Genomic DNA, 14,171 nt, shown 5'->3' with positions numbered 1-14,171 from the left:
GAGAGTTTGACCATGTTAGAACTGGAATATTAATTAATGTAACAACAATAAATTGCCACTAACAAAGAAGTCATTTGTGATTGTTAAAGGCCCCTTTGTGGTATGAAAGAGCTTCCATGTAACCATGAACAAGAAGCAGACTTGAAAAGCTGGAATAAAAGGCAGTGATGTGGCAGCAGGCGCCTTATACCATCTCTAGACTGTGCCTGGCACAGCCACCCTGGGAAATGGCCCCTGGGCCAGCCCTCCTGCAGTGTCTTTAACAAACAGCCACTGCTTCTTTCACAAGTAGGACTGCTGGGATTGAATGAGGAATGCTCAGTTCTCTTTTCTGTTGGAGCATTGGGACGAGCTCTGTCACTTGCCCTCACTAGAGGGTGCTTTGGGAAAGGTAGGAGTAGGAAAGGACAGAGGTGCCATGTCTGTTGGAACAGGGTTGGAGAGTCAGTTTTAAAGATCAGAATGGGCTCAGGAGAAGATGCTTGGGTTTCCTCACCAATTCAGACCCATGACTCTCCTGGAGGAGGGAGGGCGGGGCAGGGTGGTCAGTGGACATCTGCCTCATGTACATTGGAGCACTTACGCCTTTGTGAGGTCTGATCTTCATGACTGTCCCATCTCCATTTCTTAATAAGATCTACTTCCTCGGCTTGTTCAGCCTCCACATGGCCCTAGTTTCATTGTGGAGGAGGGAACATTGCTGATAAGTGGCCAGGTCAGTGCTACAAACAGCTCCCTCGCGCCTCCCTGTATATTCACACCTAGGACAGCCATGCCCTAGAAGGTGATTGAGTATCTGTCTAGTTTTTCGAGATTCTGCCTCTCCCCTGCCCTTTCAAAACCATCTCCCTTTGTTCTGTGTTCCATGGTTAGTGACTGCTTTCTAGTTCACCTATTTCCTCTATCCTTAGCCTTTTGATATCTCACTCTTGTTTAGGGTCAACTCAGAGTGTTTCATCTTGAATTGCTTCTCTCGGCCCCAGCACTGTGGAAGCACTAGCTTACCAGCCTGGCTACCAACTACTTCTCTCATGGATGAGTTTGACAGTTTCTGGAGGGAGTGTATAAATAGGCCAAGTGCCATGCAGTTGGCATCCCCTACCTTCCATGCACACTGCCATACACAGGACAGTTCTCCATATGCCAAGTATGCCATGGCTGCAGAAGATCCTGGCTGGACAGTTAAGAGATACTAAGATTTGTGCAGGAGTCCTCGTTCCTTAGTTCCTTAGTGGCTAGTACCACCTTACAGTTACTTCTCTCTCAGTGCCTCCAGCTAATCCAGACCCAACATGTTGAGTCAAGTGAAGCACCGCGAAGACTGAAGCTCCGTGGAAGCCCTCCCGGCAAGAGTGAGGTCATCCAGGGGCTGGTTTTGCCAATTTTTAAGGCACACCTTTCAACGGCATCTGGTCTGGTTGTCCTTGTAGTTTTGAAATTCTGCGGTTTCCTGTTTCGGTGGGTGGTTTTGCACATATAATCAGCCAAACTATCCTCACAAATTGTATACTTCATTTGAAAGCTGATTAGATGTTTTCCCAACATTAAGTGTCTTCTTTTATTTTCTTCTCTTCAGTCCCAGGTAAACCATCACAGTGCTGCTAGTAATGAAACCTACCAGGAACGCTTGGCACGTCTAGAAGGAGATAAGGAATCCCTCATATTACAGGTGGGTCCTTTCTGGTGAGAACCAGCATAACTTGTTCCCTCCAGCTGCTCGGCTTCTCCTAAGTGGGAGGGAGAGCAGAGGGCTTTCACTGTTGAGTTTATCCTGCTTCAAAGTGTATGTTATTTAAAAGGCTTTTCCAGAAATAAAGCAGAAAATGACTCCGAAAACAATTTTAACTTCGGACTTGACTTTAGGGTCTGGGAATGTGGTAATTTACTAAGTATGTACTCTACAATTTGGGTGTTCTGTGGCTAGGTGGATTAACGAGATGCGGGTACTACCATCCTAGACCTTGAGAGAGAGAAAAAACATGTGTTCATATCAATAATAGAGCAGAGTCCTAAATGACCCAGGCCTAAGGGTGAGTGCTAACGGGATTAGGTCTGAAATTGCCTAGGACTGGATCTAGACAGATTGTTTTGATGTAGAATCCCTGGGAGCTGGTAATACAGACTAAACCTTTCATGACTGTCTTGCTATCAGAGAGAGGAATCCAGAACTTTATGTGGAGAAATATAGTCAAAGCAATATTTTTTTTTCATTTCTGAAAATTTGCATTCCCTGGTAGGAAATGAAATTAGACATTCATATGCAAGACTTATTGCTAAAGAAGAGGCTCTTTGATGTGTGAAATCTCATATGCGAGTATAGATTTAGCAACCTTTGACTCCAGATCTGGTATGTGTAAGATACTAATTGACAAAATAGGGAATATAAAAATTAATATTGGAGAGAATGTAGAGAGGTTAGAACTCTCATACACTGTGGGGTTGTAAAATGGTACATTTCCTCAGAAAGCTGAACATTGAAATTCCATATGGCCTAGCTGTTCCACAGTTAGGACTGTACCCTAAGGATAGCAGACTTGAGATACAAATGCAGATTTGTACACTGATGTTCACAGCAGCATTATTTACCATCACAAGAACATGGAAACAGCCCAAATGTCCATCAACAAATGTATGGATTGAGATACTTTGGTACCATCACACAGTGGAATACTATGCAGCACTCAGGAGCGATTTTGAAAAATACTATATAACATGGGAGAGGCTAGAGAATATTATGCTGAGTGAACTAACTAGTCTCATAAGGACAAATATACTGCATAAGATCCTTATTGTAGAAACAGAAGGATAACGAGTTCAGTGGGTGGAAGAAGGTGTCAAGGAATTAGAATCCAGTGGGGATCTGAAAATATGGGATAATAATGGACACAGATCAATGGTGATTCATTTTATAAGACACAGTATATAGGAATGATTGTATGAAACACAATGTGAATGAAAAAAAAACCTCCACAAAAATAAAAACAAATAAAATTAATAAGCCCAGCTTTTTAGAAAGCCTTAAGTATTATGACTAAGACTTGTAGTTAAACAGAGGAGGAGACTGATGGGGCTTTAGAACCTCCCCAGGCTCTGGCTTTACCTTGGAGAACAAAAGTTTTAAGACTGCAATATGTTTGTTTTCCCTTCTCTTGTCTTTTATCTTTTTTTGTCTTATTATGTGAACATATGAGTACTCCATGATGATTTTAGAAAGTCTATAAACTTAAAGAAGCAGGCTTTTCCTGGTTTTTTCTTTTTTTCTATTCTAACTTTTTATCATAATTGAAACATATGAAATATACAATTTAGCCTCCTAGTTTTTCATTCACTTCATGAATTTGTTCAGTGACAATTATGTGAGTGTCCAGAACTTGCTGGATGCAGAGAATGTGACAGTAGACAGAGCCAGGTCTTGCTCATTAGTTTCTGTTCCTGTGTGCATGTGTGTGCGTTGGAGGACAGTGGGAGAAGGTTAGGTGGATAGGTGGACAGTAAAAACACCGTAGAAGTAAAATGCATCAGGTTGTGAGAAGTGCTGTGGAGAAAATAAAACAGAGTAGGGAAGACTTAGTCAAGAGACCCCAGGAAGCTACACAGGGAGCTTCAGAGATGCAAGAAGCACTTTGCAGGCAGAGGAGGCTCTTAGTCTAGAGGCCCTGAGGTAAGCTTGTGCTGGGTGTGTGGGGTGAACAGCAGGGGCCATTGTTGCTGAAGTTGAAGCCTGTGAGGAAGCTCTGTGGAAGCTGCCATCTGAGAGAAGGCTGGGCCAGATTTTATAAGTCCTCTTGCCTGCTGCTTACTGCAACTTCCTCCAAATTTTATTTTTGGTGAGGGTCATCCAGCATCTCTGAGGGAGAAAGCTGGGCATCTCCTCTCCTGTACTTTATATAATCAGAAATCCAACAGGGGGTCAACTATAATTTGATTCTGTACAGGTTGCAAAACACTTTCCAGGATTAGTTAAAAACAAACCCAAAATCTTTTCTAGTAATCAGAGTATATCGCCTTAAGGCAAGAATTTAATTTTTGTTTTACTCTATTGAAGATCCAAAATTAACTCAAGCACATAGGGAAGAATAAATATTTGAGCTCATAATCTAGAATTCTATCACATTTTGTTTTCATTTTCACAACTCTCCAGTCATAATAATAAGAGTGGAGACTGAAGTTAAGGAACTAGAACCCTGCATAGCTTGAGTTGTACAGGCAGCTGAAACATGGTCTATAGACTATGAGGGACCACTGATGCCTACAGAGCATGGCTCCAAGACCTTGTGCAGACCATGTGTCGTTTAATCCAGGGATTAAGTAGGAACCATCTTTCTCAGGCAGAAAGCAAAGCCTCCTCTTCTGAATTCCACTGTTTTGAAAAATACAGTAGCTGAGAAGGCCAGGACTCCTGATTGTCTTGGGCAACAAGGACAGTATAGACTCACTTGCCAAAAATAGCCCATTTGGGACTAAATTTGAAATCTCAGTTCACACCATGTACCAAACCCTGGGATGTGTTTCAGTAATTAATCTTTGGGAACTTAAAAATAGAAAGTTTAAAGTCACCCTATTAATTTAGTTTTTTCTTTCGTCAGGGGCCTTTATAATTCATAAAGTGTATTTAAACAATTGTAAATGCATTCACATTAACTCTTCTAGACTTGATCCTTTGAGTCCGGGCATGGTACAGACTGCTCAGCTGCTGACCTAGCAGATTGGTGTTTTAAGTTCACTTAGAAGTGTCTCGGGAGATCAGCAGCTATTGGAAGTCCTGTACAGCCCAGCTCTACGCTGACACGCTTGGGACTGGATGAGTGATGGCATGAGTGATGGCAACTACTACTGATAAATTCCTTGACAAACTGAAATGTTTTTAGATAACTTTTCTGCAAATGGAGATTATTCATTGCTTTAAAACCAAAATCTGTTTATTGGCACTTTATTATTTTTTTGGGAGTCCACCTTTTCTTTCTTCATCTTGTTTTGAGACATCTCTTAAAATGTTTCTTAAAAAAGAAAGGGACAATGAAAGGAAAAGAAAGGATTATGAGGAAGGTTGCTAATAAAGAACATATGAAAGCTAAGTGTGTATTTAGGGCGTACTTGAAATGACAACTGCAAATGGTACTCTGTTAACCAATAATTCCTGTGAATTCTCTTGGATTCTCCATGATCTTCAGAAAGATGACTTCTCCCTCCCCAGCCCTCACTCCTGCCACTGTTTGTGTAATGTGGCCTCTGTATACTTATGACTTTGAGTCATGTTATGGCCTGTGAAGCACGAAATCCTTTTTGGAGCCAAGTTTTGTCAGTGCTAATACATGCCCCATACATCCCACATTCCTTAATTACTTCAAAACACTTGCCTGATAGGTGAGTAGGACTCACACCCTATTAGAAAGGTAAGGTCATTGGTTAGTTCACACAGAAGTTTGGATTACTCTTCCTTGTGAGGTGGCAGAAGCCCTGGCAAGTCAGCTGAGCTATGCCTGAGGTTGGGGCTGCTTGAGTGAAGTCTATAAGAAGAATAAGGAATAGGTTCCAGCCCAGAAGCAGCTCTCTTGGCTGTTGGGTATTATTTTTCTTGAGTGTGTAAGGAGCCAGAAACGTGAGTCATTCAGGCAGTGATCAATAGTAGCAAGGTAAGATCTCAACTAGCGTTTCCTTCACCCAGGTCACTTTCTCTTCCCCACGAAAGAAAAGCCATTTGTCGTATGTAAGGCTCAGTGGTGTGTGTCACGCCTATGGGGCATTTCCTATGAAACATAGAATTTCTGCTTCTCCACATTTGCTTTATTTCTTTCCATAGGTGAGTGTTCTCACAGACCAAGTGGAAGCCCAAGGAGAGAAGATCCGGGACCTGGAAGTGTGTCTGGAAGGACACCAGGTGAAGCTCAATGCTGCTGAAGAAATGCTTCAACAGGTGAGAGCAGGTGGAGCTGACGGAACTCCTATGGGTCCTAAAGCACTTCATGAAGCCCTTTGCTGGGTCCATGTTTTATATCTCTCATTTTCCCATCCTGCCTGGAGGTGGGACTGGCTACTTCGTGCACAGTGTTTATACAGCAGATGAAACCAGCCAGAACACTGAGAGTGGCAGAGTGGGTGGAGCAGGAGAATAACCTGTTGAACTAGTTAAACAAATTCACAGAAGGGCACTTTCTTCAGGCCTGGCTCAGTGAAGTAGCCTTATTGGCATTGTCAACCCTTCTTATCACATGAACCATAATCTGCCTGCCGGAGCGTGGTATCCGGGGTTCTAGAGAATAACTTTGTTAGCCTGTTTTGTGCCTTTCACCTTCTTATTCTCATTCCACCCCTCCTACTCAGTGTATTATTCTTTGATAAAATTTAATGTGTAAATAACATTTTAGTATCATTTAATAGTTATCAAAACCGAAACAAAAACACCCCAAATTAATCTCTTGGCATCTTTGTTTCCTTTTTGATTTTGTCTGTATGTGTACATATAATTTGAAAAGCTCTCTTTAGACCAGAGATCTAATTTATTACTGTTTTTGTGTACATGTGATGCTATGAATTGTGTTTATATGACCATTTTTGTCATGGTCTCATAATTTCCAACAAGTAATGACTTGTAATTCTCATGCATATGAGATGTTTGTGGCCCACCAAGGGGTTTGGATAGCTTGTAAAATATGCATATAAGCTCCATGGCAATCTTGAGACCAGCAACCCCCCCCCCCAAAAAAAGAGAGAGAGATGTACTTAAGAAGGCATAGGAAGTTCTGGTGGCAAAGTCTAAAGGGAGTTGTGCTGCCAAGCCAAAGGCCTACTCTCTCTGGGTTCGAATTCACCAGCTGCTCCATGCGAGAAAGACGGGAAATTTTCCTGTGCTCTTCACAGCCTCAGAAACTCCCTGGAGGGCCAGCTATGAGTTAATTCTGACTCAACACCATTTGACTCAACACCATTGAGAATGAGGAGATTGATCAATTTTGCCATCTTCATAGATTTAAAAGCCATTCCAGCAGTAGATAGGAGTCCCTTGCTTAAGAAGAAAGACTAGGTAGGATTGGAATGCATCCTTTAGGACCTGGGTTTCCTGTGCTGAGAACTTCCTCAATCTAGGAGACAAAGAAAACTGTAACACCAGAGCTAGAAACAGTGGCAGCACAGGCAGCAGAATTAGAAGACTGTCCAGTAATAGCCCATCAGTTTCTTAGTCCATGGCAGGAGAAAGCTGAGCACCTTCAGTCAAGAGTGTTGGGGGCGGGGGAGTGAAGTGCCTCTGGGCATTTGCTGGTGAGGTTATAGTGCTTTATAACACCTACTCAAGCAAAGCAGATGTCTGCCCAGACCAGAAAGGGGCCTGCCTGAGGGTGGCCAAGAGGCTGTTCAACCTGTGGAATTGTGTCTCAAATTGTTCCTGATCCTGAATTGTAGTCTCTTGCTTCCTTAATTAGCACCATAACTGTGAGTATTACCTGTGAATTACATGTGCTCATTTTAATGAACCCAGATGAGTGGAAGGACCCAGGGGAGGGGTGACTGACATCAGAAGTAAAAAGATTGGAAGTGTGTGTATCTGACCCCCACGTAATAGAAATCAGCCTTTGGCTGTTAATGATTCTCCCCCTTCCTTATAAAGTTAGATAAGGTAGTCTGGCACTGCAAACACACCATGTTAAAAATTATCATCCTATGTTTGAGTGGAGTATTTTTTTTTCCATTTAAAACTTTTATGGTGTAGGAATCTATACTATTACTTAGAGTTTTTGGTTGGTTGCTTAGTAAGAATTTATTTAATCATCCTTTTGGATTCTTTAACCCTACTATAAATAATGAGCTGCACTGAGTATTTTTTTAGAATAATTTTTTATAGAATTCCAGAACTCATTGAAAGGTATGAATAGTTTATAACCCTTGATACTTGAAGTCAAATAACTTTTCCCAACAGTGGATGAATAATAATTTACTAGTTAACTGTTATATCATTTGTAAATAATAGCATATATTTAAAGCAAAGGGAAACAAACAAAAAAGTTTCTTCTTTCAGTTTCATGGTTTATTGCATTGGCCAGACCTTCTAGAACAATCTTGTTGTTATGTGCCATCAAATTGGAGCCTATTCATAGCTGACCATCTGGTGGGTTCTCAGAGATAGTAAATTGCACAGGAAGAGAATGCCTGTCTTTCTCCCACGGAACAGCTCATGGATTTGAGCTGTGTATCTTGGGGTGAACAGTATTGCCACTAGGGCTATCTAGAACAACAGTAAATAAAAGTAATGATACTGTACATTTTCTTTTTTATTTAATGATGCCACTAATAATTCTTAATTAGCTCTAATGGTGGCCATGGGTATAATGTACTAAAACAAAAAAAAAAGGCTATTCTATTTCTAAGGTATTTTTTAAGGAACGAATATTATGTTTTTAAATCAGAAGTCTTTTCAGAGTCTTTTGATAAGCCAGTAAGTTTGTTAAAAAAGCTAAATTTATTATTATGAATTTACTTAACAGATATTATTCATTCATGCTTGCAGTTTCTGCAACTTTGGAAAAGAAAACATTGACTGAAATGGATGTGCATCTCTGTTGTGGCTGTGAGTGTAGTAGTTGACACATAAAATATGCTCACTATTTTTTCTTTCCCCCTTAGAATCTTGGTTTCAATTACATCAAAAAGATCAATGTAATCTTTCCCCCCAAATTCTGACTTTTTTAGTTGTCTTCATCAGCACAAGATTTCTTCTTGACAATTTAGTAATGAACACAGGCTTTGAGTTGGCTCTTTGGCCTTAGGATGAACATCTTAGCTTCTGCTCCGCCTCACTTTTCATTTCCTTGCATCTGAAGAACTGAAAGCCAGTATTTGTATGCAATTATCTTCATAAAATCTGTTTTCAGCAGTTCAGAAGCTGTTATTAGTTTTTCTTTGCATTGCTGATGAATCAGTTACCACATTCTTGGCTACATTTGATTTTAAATTGATTTGTGGCCATTTCTCTTCCTCACAATATTTTCCTTCTGAAATTCTAAGTAGTAGTAAGAGTTGGGCTGTTCTTTTTAAGATCTTAGAAAGAAAAGACCCTGTTTGGGGGGGGGGGTAGGCAGTGGAATATCTCAAGTAATAAGGAAGTGTTATAACAAAGAAAACAGGAAACAAACCTGCTAGACTGAATTTTCAAGTCTGCACAAAGTGTGGTTTGTAGATGGAGATCAGGGAGGAGATGGTGAAGTGTTATTTAAAAAAAAATAATCTATAAACAGATAAAAAAATTGAATGTGTAGAGCATGCGTTAGAAAAATGTCAGTAGGTTGATGTTTCAGGAAGGATTGGAAGAGAACCAGGGAACAGCGTCAGAGAATGGTTGCATTGCAGTCCTTGGGTTATCTCATTATTCACCTGGCTCTCCTTCAGGGCTAGGCTACACAGCTTTCAATGGCAATGTCCCCACACCCTTGTCAGAGTCTCTGTCAGTGAGTCTGACATTGTGCCCAGACTCACTTGAGGAGAGGCCAGCAGCATACTATGGCCTGCATTTCATTGTTTTTGTCAAGTGCCTCTTACCACTCATGTATAAGACAATAAAGCACTCCTTGACTGCATTTTAGACACTTTAAAAAGTCTTTCTTTCTCTGGCTGAATTGTCTTTTATCCTTTTTCATTCTTAGTTTCTGTTTGTTGTGTGAGATGGGTGAGGTCATTGATATTGGTGTATATGTGCCACAGAGATAGTGTCTTGGCTTATAGATTCCCTTAATGGTGTAGATGGTTAAACACTTGCTTGCTCAACAAAAGGTTAGTGGTTGGAGTCCATTCCTAGGCTCCTTGGAAAGAAAAGATAGCCTGGCAGTCTACTTCTAAAAACTAATCAGCCATTGAAAAACGCATGGACACTGTTCTCCTCTGACACACACGGCATCAGCATGATTGAGGATCCACTCTAAGGCAAGAAGAGCTTTTTAGCTTCTTATTTGTCACCATTAGGTTTTAAAAGATCTTTCTGAATTAAATCACATTATTTTTATGGCCATAGGTTTCATTGCATTCTTTCAAATCTTCAAGTGTAAAATGGTTGGAATATTTCTTGTCAGGTTCTGTGTCCAAGCTATAGTACATCTTAAGCCTCAGTACCTGCTTATGTGTTTGCTAGGCTTGGTGGCACCCGAGCTTATTTTGCATTTCACCTCTGATTCTCAAGAACAATTCCACTTCTTTGACTGTGTATGTATGTGCTTGCTTCCTGAAGTCAGCTTAATGTTGTTTGTAAAGACACTTGATTCACATACTTTAGTGGTGATGCCATGCCGTCTATGGCTTGGAGTATGTGTCCTCTGCCCTGGAGCAGGTAGAGGCTTGCCAGATTTGAATGAGAAATTCTGAGCTGCAGGGCCTTTGACCTATGTGGTAGGACTAGGAATGGCTCTTGACCTTGAGGCAAAGAGCTGAGGCACTGTTACTTGGCCCTTTCTGCAAGCCTTCAGAAACTATTGCTGCCCTAAACTCAAGCCTGGCCTTATATTCAAATGCCAGAGGAGATCTAGAGCTCTCTGATTATCTGACCACCTGTCGATGCAGGGCTTCCCCTGGGTATGTGCTCCTGAGAACCCTGCATGCTGAACACAGTTTATGTAAAAGTGGCAGCTATTGACCAGTTGAATAAAAGTGCACACCTTAAAAAGTGAAAAAAAATCAAACAATGAGGAAGATCCTCAATGAGATGGATAGACATAATGATTCAGCAATGAATTTGAGCACTACATAGATTGTAACAATGATGCAAGAATAGGCGTAGTTTCATTCTGTTTTATTTTGGGTAAATCTGCTGCCAAGGGCCTCGTTAAGGGGTTCAAGAGCAATGATGTCACCTCAAAGACTAAGGTGTGTTGACTCAAAGACTAAGGTGTGCTGCCTCAAGCCATGATATTTTTCGTTGCTTTATACATATGCTGGACAATGAATAAAAAAGCAAGAAGAATTATTGAGGCTTTAAATTCTATTGTTAGCAAAGAATAGTGAATATTCCATGAAATGACAAAAGAGGAAACAAATCTGTCTTGGGAAAGATACAGCCAGAATGTTCCTTGGAAGCAAGAAGGGTGAAACATTATTTCACATACTTTGGTGCTGTCATCAGGGGCCTAGTCTTTGGGAAATGACATAACTCTTAGTAGAGTAGAGGGTCTGTGAAAGAGAGGAAGACTCTCAGTGGGATGGATTGACAAATTGACTGAACAATTTAAGCAAAGCAGAGATTGTGAGACTGGCTCAGGATCAGGTAGCATTTCACGTTGCTGTATGTGAGGTCACTGAGAGCTGGCTCCATGGCACTTATGTGAATGACTTGATAGTGTCTAGCCCATGAACCCTTAATCTGCCACCTCCCCTCTAGGCTTCATCCCTCAGCAGACAGGCCATCTGGTGTGAATAGCACTTGTGGAACTTAAGGAACTACAAATCCAAGCAGCACATCCCAAAGTTTATGGTTATGTGGGCTGCAGCAACCCCAGTTAGCCTCCTCCTCTCCCCCTCAACTGTTCTCCTGACCACAACCTTCCTCCCTCTAAAAGTCCAGGAGGAGAGATTGATATCTCCACTGCCACCCCTCCCCAGGCTCATGGACCATTCACTTACCCTGAAGTAGTGCTGACCTTTGTGTTGATATCCCAGCTCATCTGTTTCCTTCTGCGTATTAACCCATTCAGTTTCTGCAAAGAGTAAGTCTGCAGACCTTTGGGGTTAGACAAACTAACCAGGTCCAAACTGGATCAGTGCAGGGGAAATTCCACACAGGCACCACAGATTTGGGAATATTTGAGTATCAAAGAATGTTCTCTTTTGTAGCCCCCTAGGAAGGGGGCAGCTGAAAGCGCACTCTCAGGAGTGTGCATAGAAATATCTAATATAGTCTTGGAACTTTTCTGGAGCCTTCCTTGTTAGAAAAGACAGTTGCTAGAAAAGTGCAACTGAGTGTTGAAGGAGAGAGGCTGCGTTAGTTTTCACTGATTTAGTGTAATCTGGGGAGTTCTGGTGGCATGTTATTGTGGCGAGGTGCCGTGACCCTGTGAACAGCAAATCTGAGCCCTGTCCGGCCCTGCGCCATTCTTATCATCTCTGGCATACTTGAGCCCACTGCTGCAATTACTATGTCACTCTATCTCTTTGAAGGTCTTCCTCCCTTTCACTAACCCTACATCTTTCCAACTATGATGTCCCTCTCCACAGAATAGCCCCTTTTAATAATATGCCCAAAGTATGTGAGGCAAAACTTCACCTACTTTGGCTTCAAAGAGCACTTGGGCTACACTAACTCCAAGACGTAGCCGTGTGTTCTTCTGGCACTTCAGGGGATATTCAGTAGTCCACAAGGAACTGGCCTGCTGACTAAAAAGCCATGCCTCTCTTGTAGTACAAATTTATCAGAAGCTCCTTGAGAGAAAAACAGACAATCTTGTTTTATGTGATTTACAGCTTCAGAAACCCAGTATACAATCAGCTATGAGTTGGTGGTTCCAACTTAATGACAATGAGAGAGAGTGTAATCTGAATGTGGGTACAGAACTCTCAGCACTGGAACTTCTTCCTCAGGTTCTTAAATGGATCAGGGCTCTGCTCATCTGCATCTTTGAGGCCTGCATACCAAAGCATGAAAATCCAGGACTCAGAATAGCATCCTAGAAGTATGGAATCAACCAGTTACCTCATTGTGACTGCCTCATATCATTGTTGTTAGGTGCCATCAATTCAAGTTTGACTTATAGTGACATGTTGAACAAAAGATCTGAACCTTGTTCAATTTTGTGCCATCCTCACACTTTGACACACAAGAGCCCATTGCAGTAGCCACCATGTCAGTCTACTTAATTGAGGGTCTTCCTCTCCTTCACGAACCCCTTTCCCTTCCCACTATCATGTCCCTCTCCAAGGAATAACCCCTCCTAGCAATATGCCCAAAGTATGTGAGCGAAGCCTCATTGGCCATCCATGAGATGTTCAGCACTCTTCTCCAACACCACAGCTCAAAGGCATCACTTCTTTTTCTGTTGTCCTTATTCATTGTCCAGCTCTCAGATGCATAGCAAGTGATTGGAAAAACCATGGCTGGCCTGAATCAGGAATCAGATACACCTTAGTCTTCAAAGTTACATCATTACTCCTCAATAATTTGGAGAGGTCCATAACTGCAGACTTTTCCAGTGAAATGCATCTCCTTATTTCCAACTGCTGGTACCAAGAGCGTTAATTGTAGATCCAAGCAAGACAAAGCTATGCCATGGCACTAAAATCAGGGTGTCAGAAGGAGAGTTCACCGAGGTCTTTTGGTGTATTTTTCCTAAAGTGAGCTTTCTTGTGTTTAGTATGTTCCAACCCAACAAGCCCCTCATCATCTTCATTTGATCTCTAGCCTTTCTCCTTTGTAACCCACTGTTGGCATGTTGATTCTTACTTGTAATGATATTACAGAACAGTGTAGAATTGCCCCAGAGAGCAATAATTTCAGGAAGAAGCTTGTGTCACTCAGTAGATAAATTTTAGACAGAGCTGACAGACAAATGGAGTACTTTCCTAAGCGTGGCCATTGACAGTCAATACCAAGTGCAGAAATAATGTTCAGTGGCAAAAAGAAGACAAGGAAGATGGTAAAAAGAAAAGATAAAGTTTTCCTTGTGAAGACACAGTCCTACTTTTGGGAAACCTTGAGTTGCATCACCTTTTGCCTCAGTCCTCCTACGTCATTCGGAGCTGCAGGGATCAGGCAGCATCGCAGTTTTGGCTTCCTTTTAGATGAAGTGTGCGGTTAGTGCCATCCAGTCAGCCCCAACTGATTGTGACACTGTGACAAATGAAACCCTGCTGGTCTGTGCCGTCTTCTAGGGACTTGGTTCCTCCTGATACTATGCTCACAATATGAGATATGACATCACACAGCCTTAATTTCTAAGAAACACTCTGGCTTCTCCCAAGGCAGATTTATTTGTTCTTTTGGCTGGCCATGGTGCATTCAACATTCTAACCAACACCACAATTCAAGGGTATCAATTAGTCTTTCTTATTCATTATCCAACTTTCATGAACTTGGATGTTATGAAAATAGGATGGTGCTGAGGCGCATTCTGAGTTCATGAATGTGAATTTCTGTAAATTCGTTGCTTAATTGATCTAAGTAAGTTAATGAACCTGTATTCTTACCCGTGGACAATGAGGATGCA

General features: G+C 41.5%; 1 protein-coding gene across 1 annotated transcript in view; it reads left to right on the top strand.

Annotated features, from left to right (window-relative positions):
- The window catches only part of PPFIBP2 (PTPRF interacting protein, binding protein 2 (liprin beta 2)), a 158,078-nt gene that overhangs the window by 87,700 nt on the left and 56,207 nt on the right, over positions 1 to 14,171 (top strand). The window contains exons 3-4 of the mRNA XM_006885444.1: positions 1,577 to 1,669; positions 5,801 to 5,914. Of these exons, the coding sequence (XP_006885506.1) occupies positions 1,577 to 1,669; positions 5,801 to 5,914 (207 nt within the window). The remainder of the gene's footprint in view (positions 1 to 1,576; positions 1,670 to 5,800; positions 5,915 to 14,171) is intronic.

Source organism: Elephantulus edwardii, unplaced genomic scaffold (assembly GCF_000299155.1).
Source record: "Elephantulus edwardii isolate Elephantulus edwardi_28Jun2011 unplaced genomic scaffold, EleEdw1.0 scaffold00044, whole genome shotgun sequence".
Classification (NCBI taxonomy): Eukaryota; Metazoa; Chordata; class Mammalia; order Macroscelidea; family Macroscelididae; genus Elephantulus; species Elephantulus edwardii.
Note: the sequence above shows the minus strand (reverse complement) of the source record. Positions and strands in the feature narration are given on the sequence as shown.